General features: G+C 40.2%; 2 protein-coding genes across 4 annotated transcripts in view; one reads left to right on the top strand and one right to left on the bottom strand.

Moving 5' to 3' along the window:
• Positions 1–2429, top strand: part of AP1S2 (adaptor related protein complex 1 subunit sigma 2) — a 28932-nt gene extending 26503 nt beyond the window's left edge. The window contains exon 5 of one of the 2 annotated variants that reach the window (XM_054471821.2): positions 2248–2429. In XM_054471821.2, coding sequence (XP_054327796.1) covers positions 2248–2250 — 3 coding nt within the window. In that variant the 3' untranslated portion in view covers positions 2251–2429. Of the gene's footprint in view, positions 1–859; positions 2162–2247 lie in introns of those variants that run through there. The other variant, XM_054471818.2, reaches the window with a different exon arrangement.
• A 2549-nt stretch (positions 2430–4978) lies between these two features.
• Positions 4979–22001, bottom strand: part of ZRSR2 (zinc finger CCCH-type, RNA binding motif and serine/arginine rich 2) — a 33502-nt gene continuing 16479 nt past the window's right edge. Inside the window, exons 6-11 of one of the 2 annotated variants that reach the window (XM_054472404.2) lie at positions 19977–20015; positions 18932–19050; positions 12371–12584; positions 9609–9664; positions 7929–8038; positions 4979–5382 (exon numbers count right to left, since the gene is read on the bottom strand). In XM_054472404.2, coding sequence (XP_054328379.1) covers positions 4997–5382; positions 7929–8038; positions 9609–9664; positions 12371–12584; positions 18932–19050; positions 19977–20015 — 924 coding nt within the window. In that variant the 3' untranslated portion in view covers positions 4979–4996. Of the gene's footprint in view, positions 5497–7928; positions 8039–9608; positions 9665–12370; positions 12585–18931; positions 19051–19976; positions 20016–22001 lie in introns of both variants that reach the window. The other variant, XM_054472403.2, reaches the window with a different exon arrangement.

Genomic DNA, 22001 nt, shown 5'->3' with positions numbered 1-22001 from the left:
CTCCTTGTTTTGTGCTGTACCATGATTAGGATGCAAAAGTAAGTTTATTACTGGATGCCAAAAATTTATATTATTTTCCATCATTAAAATATAGTGTTGCCTTTTAATTACAAAATTCGTTGCTAGTAATACCTGAAAGTTGGCCTCCTTGGTCCTTTATTTTGTGATTTGCAAAATCAGCCACTTTGGAAAATTATTAAATAATTTTTTTCTGGATATGCTTACTTTGTTTTGACCTCCTTTGACATTTAAAAATCAGTACTGGTTGCTACATAGAATAAAAATGCCTTTGGCCCATGGCATTCTTTCCATATGTGGCCTCTAGTGATGCCATTGGTTGCACTGGGGAGGTCTGGGAAGATAGCTGTTTCTGAAGACTTGCCGCTGTGGACACAGTTAACTAAAAACTCCAAGAGGAAGACATTTCTATAAATGCATGTGACAAAAAGCACAGAACACAACAGTAGGCGAAGAACTGTGGGAACTCGGAGGGAAGAGGTTTTGAATTTTACCACTAAGATAACTTATCTTTCATATATATAATTGAGTAGCAGTGATTTCATAAATTGCCAGCAGGTTTGCATTGGGCTTGACTGCTTTTTGCATGACAGCAACGGCATCTAGCCCATTGGTAGGTAATTAGCAGGTACTTAATGAATGCTGAAAACGTCCTTTTGTGGTTTCCAATTTTGAGGGCACAAAACCCTAAATAATCAATGGCTGTCACTAGTAGAATGCTACTGTGACACGAAATTGCTTTCTTGATTCTCTAAAACAAGCATGTTCTTCCATGTCAATGTTTCACATTCTCAAGACTCCCTGGATCTGCTTACCAGAGTCTCACATTTTCCCTCCACAGGAAGCTGAAACCCCACGTAGTGTTCTTGAAGAAATTGGACTGACATAACTCTCCTCCCTTGTTGATGACTTCCTGTGGCATTTCACACACTGTAGATGGTCACTCCCTTCATGTCCATGTTAGCTCATGGTGTAAGATGATGTCTTGTCAGTATTACTGTTTTGCTAAGCCGCTTCATTCATGCCTACACAATTTTTTTTTAAAAGGGAACTTCAGTTAATTAAGTGATAAGGGACTTAAATATGAATTAGAATGGTGCAGAAAAAGATACCTGTTCTGGATATTTTAAAGTTTAAAGGTCAGTTTCTCTTAATCTGATTATGTGCACATATGAAAATGGCACATATACATGTAAAATCAATCAGGCAGTATACATTTATTAATTACTGTATTTGACAAAGGAAACTCTTAAATTATAATGTGAAACCTGGTTTTATGAAACCAAAGACTAGTGCATTTCAGCATATGTAAAAAAAAAAAAAAAAGGGAATTGACATGTCACATATCGAATGAATGGAAACTTTGTTGAAACTTTAAAAAGCAAATTTACTCCAAAGACTTGTATTGGAAATTACATACCTTTTTTTTTTTTTTAAAGGGAATACAGATTAGTTTTAATGACTAACTTGGAGTGATACTTCTTACGCTAAAAATTATTTCTTAGGCATTCTGAATCTGGGATGAGAAACAGGATTGTTTCACAATAGTAAGCACATAATTTTTAAGGCCAAGGCACATTTGACTCTTGAGATGAATTTTTTGTGGTCATAATCACATACTTAGTTGTTTCTGATGCCCCAAAATAAAGTGAGAATGTTAATTTGCCAGGAATTCTTCATAACAGTATCTTAAAAAAACGTGTTGCTCTCTTCACAGTATTATGTGTAAAGTCATTGTTTAAAGCACGAATGTTCCCTCTGGGGTACTTGTTAAAGCTAAATTTATTTTGCTTCCCTCCACTTAGAAGTGCTGCACACTTTACAGCAGCTTCCTTTCTTTCCATGGCACTGCCTAGTTAACAGAAGTCATAAAAATGTAAAAAGACACGTTTCATATAAAAAAGTGAGAGTTGAATGAGGTAAAATGGCATTAGTTGGCTCTATATTTTCTAAAGCTATATAATTGTTCAGCGTCACTTTTCTAAGTACTTACACATATCTAAACATGTCTTCATGGTTTATATTTTCACTTGTATATGCTGGGCTGGATTAAGCTTTGTTGTGATTGTGACCAACATTCAGGCCACGTGAGCACTGTCTTATCACATCGCCAATTAGTTGTAATAAACGTTCAACGTGCAAACACTGGAGTGTGTTTTTATCTCTTTCCAAAATTTTGTCAAACTATGGAGAGCTGCTGAAGGAAGAATTTCTAATTTTTTTTTTCAGTAAAATGTTGAAAATTCCCCTCCATTTGAATATGGTGGTTGTTACAAGCACACACAAGATACATGGTGGAAGATCTAAGGAGTCTTCATGTACTTCATTAAAAAATAACATGGATTCCATGCTACTGAGAGCCTATCTACACATTTATTTTCAATCAATAAATGCTGCTTTTAAAACCCTGATGCAGTTGACTTTTCTACTCTTTCTGAATGAACAACTTAGACTGTTACTCAAAAGGTATTTCAAATCAACTGGATTCCTCTTACCCCCATGTGAACTGAAGGTGCTAGCACATGCAACAGAAAGGGACTAATATTTGCAGACTGTACTACCTAACCTATGCAACAAATCAAATCTATGGTTATCACAATAGTTAAGGGACCTCCTATTACTACAGATAGGAAATGTTACATTCTAAAACTGGGATATTTAAGAAGGAGGCAGGAACTACCATCAAATTAAGTTGCTAGTCTACTGGAAAAAAAGATGTTTATAGGTTTAAAAAGCCTCCAACATGCAGCTAGCTATTCACTGAAAACAGGCCTGTGGGTTTCTGCCAGCAATGTATAGTTGGAATTTTTGAAACATAAATAGTAATCAGGTAATATATATAAAAAAACTAATAAATTTAAGTTCAAGATGGACATTTACCAGGATAATGAACCAGTCAGTGGTTTAAAAACGTCCTGCCCTTCTACCCTGCCTATTAACATTTGAGGGGAAAGTCATCAATATCTCAGTTGTCTTGAGCTCAAGATGGTGGGTTTCTTTCTTATCCTCCATGATGTATTAAGACTTCAGCTTTGCAGACCACATTTAATTGCATATACCTTGACTGTATTTAGAAAAGTATTAAAAAATACTGAATTTAATGATAATTACTCGGCGTTACTGAAATCAGTAGATAGTTCTAGGTCAATCATTTTCAGGGTGAAGCAGGCATTTAGAGTCTGGAACAAATCCAACTTTTTAAAGTGAAATTATCCTGGAGCACATGCATGATTTCTTTTATTGACTACACATTAAAGAACTCTCATCCTTAACAGATATCATGCAGAAATCCCAATTTTGAGGAAACTTTCTTCCTACTTAAATTTCGTTAACGTTTCAGTATTTTACGTATGTTTTAAGTCCTTATTCCCAAATCTCAAATTGAAAAATGTCACACTCCAAAATTCAAGATCCCAAATATGTCAATGGAAAGAAACTGACAAAAAATTGATAAAGCTGGAGAGCATCTTATTTATGATCAGAAATCTAGGTATAATATTTTGCCTGAAGCTTTTTCTACATTAGGTTCTATTCTCTGACCATTCTGTTAAGATTTTTATACCAAGATTGCTTTAACACTAGGCATATTTAGTACCAATGACCCTAATATTCCTGGAAATGACAAAAATAAACTTTACTCCTATATAAAGAACTTTCCAACACACTATTTAAAAAAGTACACCATGACAGCCCCCAGCTGAAGAGTAGGAGGAAAAAAAATGGACTTTGCCCATCAGTACTTTAAAACTGAGAAAATGAACTTTAAAGCAAAAAAGCTGTTCAGCTATTACATATAGAAAAATCCAATAGATTATTAATAAAAGGCAAATAAGTGGCACTCACCTGTAGTTTCAGCTATTCAGGAGGCTGAGCCAAGAGGATCACCTGAGCCCAGGAGTTTTGAGGCTATAGTGCACAATGATCATGTGAACAGCCACTGCCCTCCAGCCTGGGCAACATAGCAAGACCCTGTCTCTAAAAAAAGGGGTAGGGGGCCAATAAGAATCAAAACACATTAAATATATGAACACATAAAATTTATCAAATTGGTAAGGATTAAAAGTACTTGGCGTTGTGGGAGCAGCGAAGTTTATTGACATAATAAATTTTTTATAGTCTTCTGGCAGGCAACTTGGAAATATTTTAGTATTCATCTCCTTGATACAATTTATCCTAAGGAAATGATCAAAAATATGTGGAAGTATTTAAGAATCCATCACAGGATTGTTTTCAGCACAGGATTCTTTAATAGTACAAAATTAAAAATCTAACAATGAGGATATGGTTGAAAAAACCGATCCATATTGTGCAGTGAGTAAAACGAAGAATAGGGCTTGATGAAATATGACAATGCTTCTTGTGAATAAAAGCATATTCAACTGCATTCATATATGTTCTTTGTATTAAAAAATGTGTACATAGGGCTGGGTGTGGTGGATCACACCTATAATCCCAGCGCTTTGGGAAGACAAGGTGGGAGGATCACTTGAGCCCAGGAGTTCAAGACCAGCTTGGGCAACACGGCAAAACGCTGTCTCCACAAAACAATGTTTAAAAATTAGCCAGGTGTGGCAGTGTGTACCTTGTAGTCTCAGCTACTTGGGTGGCTGAGATGAGAAGATCACCTGAGCCCAAGAGTTTGAGGCTGCAGTGAGCTCTGATCATGCCACTGCTCGTGAGAACCTATCTCTAAAAAAAAAAAAAGAAGAAAGTGTACACACTAAAACAATGCTCCAATGTTTAGTCCTCTCTCAGGGTTAGGATTACAAGTAATTTTCATGTTGTTATTTATGTATTTTATGTTTTCTATACTAACCATACTTCATGATTATAAGAGAATAAAAATATTTTTAAATAGAATTCCAGGCTACACAGGGTTCAGCCAGACTTGCGAACCCATCTGCGTTCATAGCCTTCTATCCAAGTATGTAGCAACCATAATAAATAAGATATACAATCATTTAAGAACAAAACTAGTTTATTTGGATTTGGGACTCTGAACAGTTCTGTCTCTATTACCCGACCTCCTCCTGCCACGACTGCGGGACCTAGAGGAACTTTGGCTCCGGCTGCGGCGGCTCCTGCGGCTCCGGCTCCGGCTGCCCCGGCCCCGGCTGCGGTCCCTGCTGCGGTCCCTATTTCTTCCTCTGCTTCGTGAATTGTGCCTCTCCCGACTCTTTGATGTGCGTTTGTGAGATTTCTTCCCCCTGTGACTACTCCTTTTCCTCTCGGATTCCCCATTTCTTTTGTAGGAGTGGTCTGGACTAGGGTTTCTCCTTCCCCGCAGCCTGCTGTAGTAGTCGTCGTGGTGGCCCATCCTCTCCCTCCTTTCGGAGTTCTTCCCAAAGGAGGAGCCAGTCCGATCTGGAGACAAGTAGATGTCTCTATTAGCTTCCCAGAATTCATTATTGGGATTTCTGAACACATGAAGAAAGTTGCAGTGCTTTCCTCTTGGACATTGTTGTATTTCAAATAAACCTGCAATGGCACAGTGATGAAATAGCACTTATCACTGCATATTCTGAAGATGCTACTTTATCCTTTTCAGAAGGTACATTTCTGATATTTGGATATGCTAGAACTATTTTCTACTGTGTATTATGTAAAAGGGGCTTACATAAATTGATGTCATAATTTGGTTCCCACGATTTCAAACATGCTCTAACAAATGACACTAAAAAGTAACAAATCAGAAGTTTTCATTAAGCAGAATAGCCTGTGCCCCTGTTGGATTATGGTGCAGACTGCAACTGAACAAATGGTGACCAAGTTATCTTTTCCAGGTTTCACCTTGCCACTGATTGACGATTTTGATCCCTGATTAACATCAAATAGCCAGCTCTTTGGGTCCCTGTGGTAGCATGGTTTGATGGCATGGAGGAGACAGGCCAGAACCACTGGTCAAAAGAGAAGGCCTGGCCAGGTGTGGTGGCTCACACCTGTAATCCTAACACTTTGGGAGGCTGAGGCGGGCACATCACCTGAGGTCAGGAGTTTGAGACCAGCCTGGCCAACATGGCGAAACCCCATCTCTACTAAAAATACAAAAATTAGCTGGGCGTGGTGGCAGGCGCTTGTAATTCCAGCTACTCAGGAGCGGAGGCATGAGAATCACTTAAACCCAGGAGGTGGAGGTTGCAGTGAGCCAAAATCATGCCACTGCACTCCAGCCTGGGCAACAGAGTGAGACTCACTCTCAAAAAAAAAAAAAAAAAAAAAAAAGGAGAAGGCCTATTAAACATAGAGGAGTCTACATTTTCTTTACACTTTAAGTATAAGATTATAAACATTACACTAATGCTTCAAATTCACTAACTGCTTTTAATACAGAAGATTCTTATCACAGATAAAATCTATTCAAACAATTTTGAGATCTTTGGGGTTCTCAAACGTTTTTTAAAAGCAGTAAATTCCCCAGATACGCACAACAGTTAGAAGTGAAATACCTCCGTACCACACACTATATACAAAAATTAACTCAAACTGTATCCAAGACCTAAATGTTAAGAAATGAAACTATGACTCTGAAGAAAACATACAAGTAAATTGTTGTGACCCTGGGCTAAGCAATGTCATCCTAGATGTGACACCAAAACAAACAAAAAAATAGTTAAGTTGGACTTCATCAAAATTTAAAACTTGTATTTCAAAAGAACATGAAGTGAAAAGAACCTACAAAATGGGAGAAAATATTTGCAAATCATATTTGTGACAAGGTACTTGTATGGAGAATATATCAAGAACTCTTACAACTCAATAATAAAAAGACAAAGAGCCTAGTTAGAAAATAGGCAAAGGATCCAAATAGACATCTCTCCAAAAAAGACATACAAATGGCCAATAATGAAAAGACGCTCAGTGTCTTTAGTCAATAAGGAAAATAAAGCGTTTTTTTTTTTAATGAAATAGTCCCTGCTTCGGAGGAGTCAAGGTCACACTCAGAAGCTCCTCACTGAAATCACACTGGATTCCCAGGAACTGACAAAAGTAACTGCCTTTATGGAGCGAACAATTCCACCTCTTCCATCCCCCGAGTCTTTAAAGTGTAATAGTTCTTCTGGTTTCCCTTAGCCAGGAATCCTAAAATCTTTCTTTTCCCTTCATAAATGGTTTCAGAATGACAGCATCCAGGAAGACAAGCTTGCCAAAGATTCTGACTTTGTGTTAAGCAGGCATGTATACAGCAAAGAAACACAAGTAAAGGGTAAGATAAGTGCTCCCCAGAGGCATTTAGAGCTCATCTCTTTCCACCTAGGGAACAGCCCACTGAGAGAAATCAGAACATAACTAGGCCTTCAAAACTGCTGGCTACTCTCTGCACAAGACTGGATCATTTCCTGATTGGGTTGCCACTGTCCGATGTCAGTCTGACTGCATGCATGTTTAACTGATCTCAAGCCTACAATTAGCCTCTAGTGCACAGAAGCATGTATTCCAAGTAAGGCAGGAAATGCTATGGGTAAGGTAACGTAGGTGGTGATGACAGAAGATTCATTAGAGATAAAGATGGAAAGAAAGAAAGAAACAAACAGCTCAAGTGAGGTGAGCCAATGAATAGAAAATACCTCTGAAACTGCAACAAGGGAAATGGGGCTTCCACAGACATAAACTCCTCAGGCTTCCTGATTTGTCAGACACAGAGCCCAGGACTGAAGATTGGAAGACTGGAATTCTAGCCCCAACTCTGTCACCAATACGTTGTGACCTCAGTCACTTCATCTATCAAGTGACTCATGAGGTCGGTTACAGATCTAAACTGTGGTGTTCTTTATATAAAGTTCTCTGCTCATCTACTGTGTGAGGCAAAAAGCTATGCCTCACCACTTGAAAATACTGGGTTTCCCCCAAAGAATATCCCTTTATATAGCAGTGGAACAATTGAGGAAAAAAATCATCACTTTGTCTTTTACCACAAATCGCCATTTTCCACCGGGTCACGGGGCAGAATTCACACTGCAGCTGTCGTCCTGCATACCATCGTCCGTTAAACAGAGAAAGGGCTGCTTGGCATTCTTCTTCCCTTTAAACCAAAAATCAAATGACATGCTTTACAGTAACTTCCTAATATGTAGATTAGCCCTACTATTAATTAACCCCGTTATTAATTTATTGTAGGACCACCAAGTTCACTGATTTTGTACCTAGGGAAGAGTCATTAAAATGTTCAAGCTCCCAAAGTTCACAATTTATTCAGGAACCCAGTTTACTAACCCTCGGAGAGGTTTCAATGCATGGAAATTGGCTTGAATGAAAGCATCTTAATCCAAAAGATTGGACCATTAAAAATGCAGAAGTGTTTTCCATTATTAGGGCCTATTCTTTCTCAGATAGGATTGCTGTTCTTCTTATTACACTGGTTAATTTAACCCATTAGCCATGGTATGGCCTAGGCAAACAGCAAGATAAGAAGAAATGATACATTAATTGCTCTCTTAGCTGGTCAAATGCACACTAAGATGATTTTGGGCTTCAATCTCTGGCTCTTTCACTATAAATGCTTTTATGTTCTCTATTCTAGTTATCCCTTATTAGTTTGTATTTTAATTATTAAAATTATGAGTAATAATATAACCATATTATAAAACATTCAAAACTGTAAATATATAAAGAATGAAATATAAATGTATTATTGTATTATTTTTTTCTTTTTGAGATGGAGTCTTACTCTCACTCTGTCCCCCAGGCTAGAGTGTCGTGGTACAGTCATACCTCACTGCAGCCTTGACCTCCTGGGCTCAAGTGATCCTCCTACCTCAGCCTCACAAATAGCTGGGACTACCAGCACATGCCACCACATTCGGCTAATTTTTTAATTTTTTGTAGAGATGAGGTCTCTCTTCAAGCGATTCTCCTGTCTCAGCCTCCCGAGTAGCTGGGATTACAGGTGCCTGCCACCACGCCTGGCTAATTTTTTGTATTTTTAGTAGAGATGGGGTTTTGCCATGTTGACCAGGCTGGTCTTGAACTCCTGGCCTCAAGCAGTCCTCCCACTTCAGCCTCCAAAAGTGTTGGGATGACAGGTATGAGCCACCATGCCCGGCTTATATTATTTTCACATCCATTCTATTATTTCTGTTTCAACTCTTAATATTGAAGTTTTAAATATTTAGATTTATTTAAACTTTAATTTTATTTAAATATTTTAAAATATATGAAAGCTGGGCCAAGCACAGTGGCTCACGCCTGTAATCCCAGTACTTTGGGAGGCCGAGGCGGGCGGATCACCTGAGGTCAGGAGTTCGAGACCAGCCTGGTCATCATGGTAAAACCCCATCTCTACTAAAAATACAAAAAATTAGCTGGGCGTGGTGGCAGGCACCTGTAATCCCAGCTATTCAGGAGGCTGTGGCAGGAGAATCACTTGAACCTGGGAGATGGAGGTGGCAATGAGCTGAGACCACGCCATTGCACTCTAGCCTGGGCAACAAGAGCAAAACTCCGTCTCAAAAGAAAAAAATAAAATAAAAATAAAAACATAAGAAATAAAATATATGAAAGCTATATATCCAGTGGAAAAATCCTAGACATCAACAGAAACAGAACAACAAACTGTGACAAATCAGGAAGACATCCACAAGCAGAATACTTACGACTGGTACTGAACATATACATTGCCCCTCAGGTGAGGTTCCAAATTGCAGCTGACCTAGGGAGCAATGAAGAATGCTATCATAAAAAATTCAGGAAAAGAAACCAGCCATTCATCAAATGTTGTTTGTCCAGGCTAACATTCCCCAAAGTAGTTACCAATCAAAGATTGCAAAATAGAGATACTAGCTGACTCTTGCATCTATTTAAGGCATACTTGGCACATGGCAGCGTGCCTGATCCCTGTTGGTCCAGGTCTGTTTTCTCCCACAAATATGAAATGTTTCACACATCCATAAAAATACAGAAGATATCAATCAGCCTATATATACACTACCCAAATTTAACACTAACATTTTCCACTTTTGAATGAGAATATTTACATATGTAAAACATTAAAGACCCAGTTGAAGCCCTTCTATCCCATTCTTCTCCCTCCTCCATCACATAGGTGAACACTCTCCACAGGCTGAGTGTAGCCTTCACATTCCAAACACAAACACACATATACATACATAGACCTACACAGACACAAATACAAATACACAGATACAGGCATATATACATATATCATATGCATGCCAAAACCCACACATATGTATCATACATATAAATGTCCATTATTTATAATGAGTATACACATATTTATATATACATATGCAAAGAAACAGGTAATATGTATTGATAAACAACATATAGTGCTGCTTTGTATGTTTTAAAATTTTATATAAATAGTATTTATTCCATATGCTTTTTTCAAGATGTAGTCACATAAACGTAACTACTGTATACTGGATATACCAAATAATAAAACTTATCTACTCTAGAATGATGGTTTTTCAAGATGCTTCCAATTTTTCATCCACAAACAGTACCGCAGTCAGCATTCTTAAACAGGTCTCTGTGGGTATAAAGAGCTCTCTACTGTGCATAGCCAGGAGTGTGCCAATTTATAGGTTACACATACCTTCACTAGGTATTGACAAACTGCTCTCTGAAGTGGTTTTACTAATGTACACATCCTCATCTACTCTTGGTATTAATAGAATTTATAATTTTTTGCCTGATAGGTGTGAATATCATCCCATTTTCATATGTACTGTTCCTATTACTAGTTAGGCTAAATATCTGATCATTTGCCTTCAACAATGACAAATCTGATTTGTTTTTATATAATAGTATATAAAAAGGTCCTCAAATATTCACACTAGTGTTTAGCGTTTATGTTCAAAATGAATCTATAATTTTACAAATTTGTTCCAGAGTATTTTTCTTAGGGTATCCAAAAACGAGTAGGATCCATACTCAATGACAGTTTGTAACACCACCCTTAGAAGGAAGAATAAAAGGCCTCGGGAATCCATGTTAGCTGTGCAAGCTAGGGTGCGAGAACTCTAAACAAAAGAAAAAATACGTTGTGGTGGTTGTGGTTTGTGGGTGCAGCCTGTTGCAAGTAAGGGTGCAATTTCCATTAAGTACTCTGAAGTTCTGAAAGCAGCCCTCCCATTACCGCTTCACAGAAGCAGTATAATCAAGAAACCCTACGAGGAAAACCACTGATGTAATCTAGTCCCCTCACTTTCAGGATAAGGAAAAGGCAGGAAGAAGTGACAAGGCTAGTCAAACCACATGGCCTCCTCGGCCAATGCTTCTAACATGGTATTGTGTGGCTGTGACCAGGCAGTTCCACTTTAGCAGTTATTGCTTGTGCTGACAAGTAGTGTGAAGACAGGAAGGCATATGCCCCAGAAACGAAAGGTTAAGGAGGAAAAAAAAAATAAAAAGAATTTTTAAAAATCTTGAAGTCAGTTGATGGAAGTATAGCCTCAAATGTCAGGAATATCTTTGTTTTTTGGGGGGTGTTCCAACTTTTCATCATCATTTGCAACTTGCAGGAAAAAAAATCAGGGTTTTATTCCTGTCTTTTCCCAAATTATGGGACAGTTTCCCTGCCTTAACATAACAAAGGCACTCCAGTTCAGATCTGATGAAATCACAGACAAGGCAGGAAGCTTCACCCTGTTAGAATTCAACTAATGGGTCCTGGGAGCAGCAGAGATTACATCTGGCCTTACCCTTGCATTAAGGAATATTTTAAAATAATCATGTGTCATCTGAATGCCTTTTTCACCAAGTATGCTGCATCACACACCATGGTTTGTGTAATACTATATTCAGTATTGAAAGTATCCAATGAATAAAAACAATGTTAAAAAAAAGCAGGGGGGTAGGTGGTGGAATCTAGATTTATGTGATTTATGTTCCTGTGTGGCTCCAGCAGAAAGAACATACACCTTGGGTGGAGCTAAGTCAGTACTGTCAACACAATGCACCAACAAACTTAGTGAGTGAAGTTGTGTCACACTGTCCACGGAAGCCACCTACAGAGGAAGGAAGGGAATGCACCGTTTGTCACATGCAGCTTCTAAGTGGAGGACTGGATGGCTATATGCAGGGGACCTGGCACAGAGAATTCATGTGCTGGAAAAGAATTGGAGCACAAAGCTACTAAATAAATGAAAGATCTTTTCCAATCTAGGCCCCTAGCATTCAGGAAATACCATGCTAATACATGTTTATGATTTCATGTGGTATTGACGTGACATTGGCAACAAGGTAGGGGGTGGAAAGAGAGAAAGAGGGAAGTCACATTTATAGAGTGCCAGTGTGCCTGACCCCAGCTGAGCCTGTGTTCTAGCTCTCTTGTGCCATTAAGTACTGCAGGGTGAAACAAACCAGTCCCCTCCTCCACACGCATGCCCACCTTGAACTGAATCACTTTCCCCACGTTCTTGAACTCGGGCAACACATCCTCATAGAAATCTAGGAACTGTTGGTAGGTTTCTTCCTCGCTGTACTCCAGGCTTGCATCAGGGTCATAGTCATCCCTCCTGCACTGCTCCATTCCAAACGTTGTAAACATGCTCTTAATAAGAAGGGTAGGACTGGATGTTGGGAAATTATGTTTACGTGAACATCTGCGTATGAAAGAAAAGCTTAAATTCACTAGACCAATAGTTGAAAATTACTCACAAAACAACTGCTTTAGACCAGGCGTGGTGGCTCACGCCTGTAATCCCAACACTTTGGGAGGCCGAGGCGGGCAAATCACCTGAAGTCCAGAGTTTGAGACCAGCCTGGCTAACATGGTGAAACCCCAATTCTACTAAAAATACAAAAAATTAGCCGGGCGTGTTGGCGTGCGCCTGTAGTGCCTATAATCCCAGCTACTCAGGAGGCTGAGGTAGGAGAATCGCTTGAACCCGGGTGGCGGAGGTTGCAGTGAGCTGCGATTGCGCCATTGCACTTCAGCTTGGGCAACAAGAGCGAAACTCCGTCTCAAACAAAAAACAAACAAAAAAACACTTGCTTTAAATTTTGGGATAGAAACTCATGTAATTTAGTTGTTTTGACTTAACTGAAAGATAATAAACCCCACTCAGATGCCAAGTTTCAGCGCTTAAGAGGATTTTTTTAAGTGTTGAAACTTGGCACTTGCTGATTTAATGTCAAGTTGGAAACATTTCAAAGTTCATATACCATTCAGCTGCCTTTGAATGAAGTTCAGGAAGCCTACACATGTTGAACCATAGGGGAAAAGAAGGCCCGCTGATTGGTGTGACAGGATGTGGTGATAGGCATGAAGATGTCACATGCGGGACTGCTGAGAGGAAGGTGGGAACTAACAATGCAATCCTGGTTCTGTACAATCGTCAGTGGACTCAATATTTAGACAATATAGTAATCCAAGAATTTCCGGTTAATGAAGCAATTCAATCTGATCTGTGTACAGCATCTTGTAGCTTTCATGGCATTTTTACATTTTTCCCCTCTGGTCCTTTTATCCCTTTAGGACAGTGGGGGCTAGTATTTTCTCCACTTTGCAAAGAAGGAAGCTGAGACCTAGAAAAGCATACTTGCCCAAGTCAGTCATGTGGCTTGGAAGAGAGGGATCCAAGACATCTGCATTAATCTACAATCTGGTGCCTGTTCACAATGGGGTGTAATAAATACAATTTGTTTTTGAGACAGGGTCTTGTTCTGTTACATAGGCTGGAGTGCAATGGTATGATCATACTTCACTGCAACCTTGAATTCCCCGGGCTCAAGTGATCCTTCTGCCTCAGCATCTTGAGTAGCTGGTGCATGCCATAGGCGTATGCCACCACACCCGGATAATTTTATTTTTATAGGGACGGGGTCTCGCTATGTTGCCCAGGCTGGTCTCTCACTCCTGGCTTCAAGTGATCCTCCTGCCTCAGCCTCCCAAAGCTCTGGGATTACAGGTGTGAGCTACCATACCTGCATCATTTAATTCTTATTTAATGAAGGTGGCTAACCATTATGAAGAACAATTTTCTTTTCATAGTTTAAACTGGAGCAAGGCTAAGCTGACCAGGCTGTACCTGAGTAATATTTCAAAAATCCTTCATATGAGTTTACTTTCTTACTTCCTTCCTTCTCCTAACATACAATGAGGAGGAAAAATGTAGTTCAAGGTTCCAAATAAACAAAATTTTCCTGGTTAGGTTGCTAGTTAAAAATTGGTAAGACAAAAACTTTTTTTTTTTTTTTTTTTTAGCAGGGGAAGTCCACAGAATTTAGGAAGAAAGAGAGTTGAAGAATAGGATGTGTTGGGAAAAAACAACAATGGCCCTGAAATGACTAAATGTTTAATAACACTCACTTTCCATGTCTGTAATGTCTATCTAAGCACTACTGAGATAATGCTTACAGAATGCCCAGCATACACCATGCTCAGCTCAGAAATGCTTCATCAATGTTCATTAACGTGAAATTTTCTATTTTCCAAATGACCTCCTGGATCATTCAATTAGAGACCTTGTAATTAGATCCCTCTTCCCAACTACTGATAGAACAAAGAGCAAAGACTCAACCTGGCTGGCAACACTAACAGTGAATCAAAATGTTATAAGTATGAAGCGTGCACAGAATTAAACAAGGAACCAATTTAATGAGGTTAAAATTCTGCTCAAGGGATTCCTAGATATGAATGAACTTGGCCCTAGTTCCCAGGATGTCAAATAAGCATTTGTCAGTTTTGGAATAGAACCTTAATCCCTGTCTGGGGAAAAATCCCATCTGGCCTAAAGACAGTCCTTATAATGTAAGTGTATACAAAAGGCCAGCCCTATAGCTTTTACTGAAAACTCAGCTAAGAGAAGTGACATTTACGAAGGCAGTCTAAAGCTGTGGTTCCAAGCCTGTGTGGTTCTCAGAATTACCTGGGAAGAATTGAGATTTCCTGCTTCCTACCCTAGACCATCTGATCAGACCTCAAGGGGTGGGGGACCCATATTTTCAAAGTAGCTCCCTACCTGGTCCTGAAGATCAGCCATATTTGGGAACCACTGGTTTAGGGCATAATATTTACCCATTATTCTGATACTTAAGTCAGTTTGCTGCAAAAACCCACAGTTGTTGGATATTACCTTAGGCCAAGGATGGCCAATAAATGGTGTGGGTATCCAAACGCCCCCTCGGGTATAGCTAACTGACTACTCCTCTTTTTCTTCTTCTCAAGGAAGTGCTCCTGGTACCCATTACCTTTGTCCTACATAGAATCCCCGCATTGCATGTTAAAGTGAAGCTGCAATCATTTATCGAAGGTCACTGTAAGAAACATCCTCATGAAAATTACATATGCAACTGTTATAAAGCATCTATTAAAGTTATTGTCCACCTTCCTATTTAATGTCTTTGTAAAATATTCCATGGGAGAAACCTTTAGAATCTAGTGCCAGGAAAATTTTTGTCTTTCTAGAGATACCACTCATTCTTCCTTTTTGGTAAGAATGACAGCTTATTATCTGCTTGAGATGCATTCAAATATGGAGAAATAAAAACCTGGAGAAAATAACTCACTTTCTCTTCCTTTCCTTGCTTTCAATTTCCTTTACTTTCTCTAACTTAATGCACTAGATCACGAACCTTCTTTAAATCACTTTTGGAAGTGAGGTATAAATAGACCACTAAGTTTTACCTTCCATTAGTAATTATTACCTTTTAGGAGAAAAACAAATAGATTCTCCTCAAAGCTGTGACTCCAAGAAATACCAATTTCAGCATGGCTCTAGAATTGAACTCTGTACTAATTACAAAAACAACCAACCAAAGAAATGCTTAGGTAATGGAAGTGTTCCTCTGATGGTCTGACAAAACTTAACGACAGAGCAGAACGGCTGTACGATCTGGAGCAAGTCACCGAGGCTCTCCATAAAAGGGGAACAGAGCAGTCTACTTGTCTAAAGGGATGATGCTGGATTTTGTAACTGCTAATTTCGCAGAATTTCATGTCACAACTTATCACTTGAATGATGAAAATCTCCACATTGCTGTCATACTTTGATAGGTGTGATGGTAAAATCTCACATGCCTATGAAAATTGTAAGAAATGTTCACGGCCGGGCACGGTGGCTCACGCCTGTAATCCTAGCACTTTGGGAGGCCGAGGCGGACAGATCACGAGGTCAGGAGATCGAGACCATCCTGGCTAACATGGTGAAACCCCGTCTCTACTAAAAACACAAAAAATTAGCCGGGCGTGGTGGCGGGCACCTGTGGTCCCAGCTACTCAGGAGGCTGAGGCAGGAGAATGGCGTGAACCCGGGAGGCAGAGTTTGCAGTGAGCGGAGATCGCACCACTGCACTCCAGCCTGGGCGACAGAGCAAGACTCTGTCTCAAAATAAAATAAAATAAGACAAAATAAAGAAATGTTCGCAAACTAATTTGACCACTGTCCATATTTCCTTGAAATGACTTGAGGAGAGATGGGCTCTGAGAGCATGACGGGCCATTCCCTCTTCCCACAAGGTAGGGCCTGTCAACCAAGTTCTCGAAATCGTTTAAGACATCTCCCCTCCTCTCACTTATGCCCAACAAAAGGAGAATTAGGCCGGGAGCAGTGGCTCACGCCTGTAATCCCAGCACTTTGGGAGGCCGAGGCAGGTGGATCACGATGTCAAGAGACAGAGACCATCCTGGCCAACATGGCGAAACCTCGTCTATACTAAAAATATAAAAAAATTTAGCCGGGTGTGGTGGCATGCGCCTGTAGTCCCAACTACTCGGGAGGCTAAGGCAGGAGAATCGCTTGCACCTGGGAGGCAGAGCTTGCAGTGAGCCGAGATCGTGCCACTGCACTCCAGCCTGGCGACAGGGCGAGACTCCATCTCAAATAAAAAAAAGGGGGTGAGAATCAAGAAACAGGCTACCACGGGTCTTAAATTTGGAGGAAATGTTAGAGATAGATCCTACATAAGGGATCCTGCAGCTGGAAAACCTTAAATGCAATTTGGTTCAACTACCCATGCAAATGTCAACTTACACGGAGTCTCAGTTGTCTCTGAAAGGTAATTCACAGTGCATTTTTCTTTGGTGGGAAGTTTTTTACACCAATCAATGATTACCATTTCTTGTTTAGATAAAGTGTATATTTGAGAAACGCTTTTAAAGGTATCAAAGGGAATAAAGTCTCTTTCCTTTTCTTAGTTTCCAGTTTTTCAAGAGGAGGCTTTCTGCTAGTTAGCAGATCCTGTGACTCTTTTCACAGACATTTCGGACATCTGCAATCCCACCTCTAAAATACAAAAGGACATACACACTCGACATTAGTGGCTCTCAATCCTAGGGCACACTAGAGACGCCTGAGGACATTTTGCAACTAAGGCCACCCAAGTCCCTGGTATTCTTTTGTTATTATTATTTATTTATATAATATTTTTATATAAATATATATAATATATAATTTATTTTATTATTTTATTTTTATAGATACCAGGTTTTACCATGTTGCCCAGGCTGGTCTCAAACTCCTGAGCTCAAGTGATCTGCCTGCCTTGGCCTCCCAAAGTGCTGGGATTATAGGTGTGAGCCACCGCGCCTGGCCCTGATATTCTGATTTACTCAACTTGAGGTAGGACATAATTTTTTAAAGCTTTCTAGATGACTCTAATGTGCTTCCAGGGTTGAGAACCACTGTTCTTAAAAAATGAAAAATGGTGTGAACGCTTAAATTCAAAAAGAAAAAGGAGAGAACCATAGAGAAGGATATATTTTCAAAGAAGAAGAAAAAAAAACCTCACAGCATGGATACTTTTATGAATAAAGTAAAGCTGACAGATGACATATGGTTTTTGATTAAATACATCTGAATTTTACTATTCATATCCCTTTTCAGGATTAATAGGATGTTAAGGTTATGATTAGATCTTCTCTTCTGCAGAATATATGGTGATAATTATCAGATTTTGCCTCAGATGGACTCATTCACCATTAGGAATTATTTACCTACTTTAAGTTGTTCATTCATAAACAGGCCAAATTATAAAAATCACCATTACCTGGCATATAACAGGTGTTCAAAGACTTGCTAAATGACTGAAGAGATCAACACTACGTTTCCACATGAACGTCTTCTTTCAAAAACATTGACCCAAAAGGGGAAGGGAACAAGAAGAGTGTCTCACAGAATAACATTAAGAGTCACAATGATGAAAATGCCAGCAAGCACTCCTGGGGCCCTGTTCTACGCGTGTGTGTGCTCATTTCGGCCTCACAGCCCCCTCAGAAAGATGAGACTATGTTTAATCCCATTTCATAGATGAGAGAATGAAGGCACACAGAGCTTAAGCAACTTTCCCAAAGTGGCAGCCACTGAAGCCCATTTTGAACCCAGCAGTCTGTACCTGAGTCTGGGCACACTCACTGACAACAGAAATTAAAACACTTTTCCTCTCCTCATTTGGATCCTGTCTTTCACAGATATCCCTTTACACATGCCAAGCTTTTTTTTTTTTTTTTTTTCTTTTTTGAGACAGGGTCTTGTTTTGTCACCCAGGCTAGAGTGCAGTGGTATGATCATAGCTTACTGCAGCCTGGAACTCCTGGCACATGCCAAGTTTTAAAAGCCTGTTTTGGGGATAGTGTTTGCCCTTCAAAAAATAAAGCCAAGCTGCTCTAAGCTCTTCAAATATATTATTTCCCCATCCCAGTTGTCCACCATGGACTAATGCAAGCTCAGGAAGAAACCAACAAGCAAAGTGGCTTCCTAAAGATGTGGAATGCGAAGGAAGCACCCTCAGGGAACTAGGCTAAGCCCACCCAGGGAACAAGGATAGAGGGAAGAGGGATGGTCAAAGCAGAGGATGGTCAGCTGGGAAAACGAGAACAGCAGCAAGAAAGCAGCAGATGTCTGATGACGGACATTTGAAATGGAAGCCTGCGCCTCTCCCAAAAGGGGAACTCAAAAACTTCAACATTTTGAATCACTTCATTCTGACATGATAAAACAAAATTAGTTACCTATCTCCAAATCTGCAAGCTCCTGTTTTACTGTAGAAGGGACAATTAGCTCGATCCTTCTCCATTACTCTGAAATCCACGGGTGGTTCTGGGTTTTGCCATGTGGTACCATTTTCCAACTGTTGAAAATAACCATGACTTTACTGGTGGAGTAAAAACCCATGAAAGACGAAATGTTTCAAAGTATATTAAAATATTTTCCTCAAAGATAAACATTGTTTCATTTAAGAATGCAAACATTTAAGTTGGAACAGGCAATCAAAACTTTACAAACAACGTTACTGAGACATGAGCTCCATGTCTCTCTTGGCTCCTGGTCACTTTCCTTTATCTGGTATCACTACTGCCACCAGGGGCAGTCGCCAAGCTTTCCATCCATTCTAAAAGGGGTCCAAGAAGGCCGGGTGCAGTGGCTCACGCCTGTAATCCCAGCACTTTGGGAGGCCGAGGTGGGTGGATCACCTGAGGTCAGGAGTTCAAGACCAGCCTGACCAACATGGAGAAACCCCATCTCTACTAAAAATATAAAATTAGCTGGGCGTGGTGGTATGCACCTATAATCCCAGCTACTCGGAAGGCTGGGGCAGGAGAGTTGCTTGAACCCGGGAGGCGGAGGTTGCAGTGAGCCAAGATTGTATCATTGTACTCCAGCCTGGGCAACAAGAGCAAAACTCCATCTCAAAAAAAAAAAAGAAAAAAAGAGAAAAAAAAGGGTCCAAGAACTTATTAGGGAACCACCACAGACAGAAACAGAAGTTACTCTGATTCAAGGTAAACCGTCCACTGGAGGCTAACAGTATGTGATGTTGCTTAAACATACTGTAAGGACTCTAAATAGGTCCAGTCCACAGGGGTCATGAATACCATTTGTATTTGTTCATCAATAAAGTTTGTTGTTGTTGTATAAATCAAAGCACCATAAACATGAGTCCAGATATCCAAACATGATCTAATTAACCTACCACGAAACTAACATTACTGGAACTATTATTTCTAAGGAAACATTAATTGGTCTCAAATTATCAATGAAAGGTTTTAAAAATACCTCATTTTCAGCCTGATCCAGCATCTTCTGCAAAGCTTCCTAAAAATGGTGTAAACACAGGACTAATGAAAACCCAGAAGTCAGGTAAGTCACATCTGGTTTCTCTGGTTAAGAATCTCAAGTGGAACAATTAAAACACACACATGCACATAAGCACACACGTTCTAGTTTCCTTTTGAATCACAGATCTTTTGAAAAGCTTTCAAAAGATATATAGCTGAGACTTCTCTTTTTTTTTTTGAGACAGGGTCTCACTCTGTCACCCAGCCTGGAGTGCAGTGGCGTGACCTCAGCTCACTGCAACCTCCGCCTCCCAGGCTCCCGTGATCCTCCCACCTCAGCCTTCCGAGTAGCTAGGACTACAGGCGCGCACCACCACGCCTGGATAATTTTTGTATTTTCTGTAGAGATGGAGTTTCACCATGTTGCCCAGGCTAGTCTCGAACTCCTGAGCTCAAGCAATCCACCCGCCTCAGCCTCCCAAAGTGCTGGGATTACAGGCATGAGCTACCGTGCCCGGCCCATAGCTGAGACGTTCTATTCAAATAGAAAATTTACCAGATCACATTGCAAAATATTTAAAATAGTCTTATAATAGTTTCAATAATAGTAATACTTAGTATATTTGAGTATATATACCATGTCCTAGTTCGTAGAAGGGGGTATTAGTGAATATAAAACGCAATGCTAGGCTGGGCATGGTGGCTCACGCCTATAATCCTAGCAGTTTGGGAGGCTGAGGCAGGTGGATCACTTGAGGTCAGGAGTTCTAGACCAGCCTGGCCAAGACGGTGAAACCCCATCACTACTAAAAATACAAAAATTAGCCAGGCGTGGTGGCACGTGCCTGTAATCCCAGCTACTTGGGAGGCTGAGACAGGAGAATCTCTTGAACCCAGGAGGCAGAGGTTGCAGTGAGCCGAGACAGAGCAAGACTCCGTCTAAAAAAAACGAACAAACGAAAAAACCCAAAAAACAATGCTAGATGAAATCATAAACATTTAGCAGAAGCTAAAATATGACATGACCAGTGGTAATTAGCATTTAGGAGAAAATTCTAACTTTTTAATAAGGCAAAGGAGGTTCTGCAATACGCCAGTAAATTTGTACCTAATTGGCATTTGAACAAGTTGTACCTGTGTTTAACAGTCTTATCTTCCCTAGCCCCTTAAAGCATTACATAAGACTTGTATGTCTAGTTGCTTATTTGTGGTGCTCAAAACAGAACTCTTGTCCTCTACACTTCCTGGCCCACATGCACCTGAACACTCCCTCACTGAATAGTGTTGCCAGTCACCTGTCTACTCAAACTAAAACCTAAAACATATGACTTGAATTCCTCTCTCTCTCCTTGTCCTCTGGTCAACATGGTGAAACCCTGTCTGTACTAAAAACACAAAAAATTAGCCGGGCGTGGTGATGGGCGCCTGTAGTCCCAGCTACTCAGGAGGCTGAGGCAGAAGAATCGCTTGAACCCGGGAGGCGGAGGTTTCAGTAAAGTAAAAATGATCTGTTAAAAAAGTCTGGTGCGGTGGTTCACACCAGCACTTTGGGAGGCCGAGGTGGGTGGATCTCTTGAGGTCAGGAGCTCGAGACCAGCCTGGCCAACATGGTGAAACCCTGTCTCTACTAAAAATACAAAAATTAGCTGGGCGTGGTAGCAGGCACCTGTAATCCTAGCTACTCGGGGGGCTGAGGCACATGAATTGCTTGAACCCGGGAGGCAGAGGTTGCAGTAAGCAGAGATCACGCCACTGCACTCCAGCCTGGGCGACAGCATGAGACTCCGTCTCAAAAAAATTTTTTTTTAAAAAGAATGATCTGTTAAAAGGTACAGATATAAATGAGACAGAGTCATTCCCTGCTTAAACCCCTTCAATGGCTTCCCATTATAGGAAACATAAAATCCAAACTCCTCCTTCAAATCCAGGAAGCCCTACATGATCTGACTCTGCTTACCCTCCACTGCCCCCTCTCCCTCAGCAACCTCCTCCATTGCCCTTCTCTCCTTTGGACTCTAGATTT

The sequence above is a fragment of the Pongo pygmaeus genome, chromosome X, assembly GCF_028885625.2.
Source record: "Pongo pygmaeus isolate AG05252 chromosome X, NHGRI_mPonPyg2-v2.0_pri, whole genome shotgun sequence".
Lineage (NCBI taxonomy): Eukaryota > Metazoa > Chordata > Mammalia > Primates > Hominidae > Pongo > Pongo pygmaeus.
Note: the sequence above shows the minus strand (reverse complement) of the source record. Positions and strands in the feature narration are given on the sequence as shown.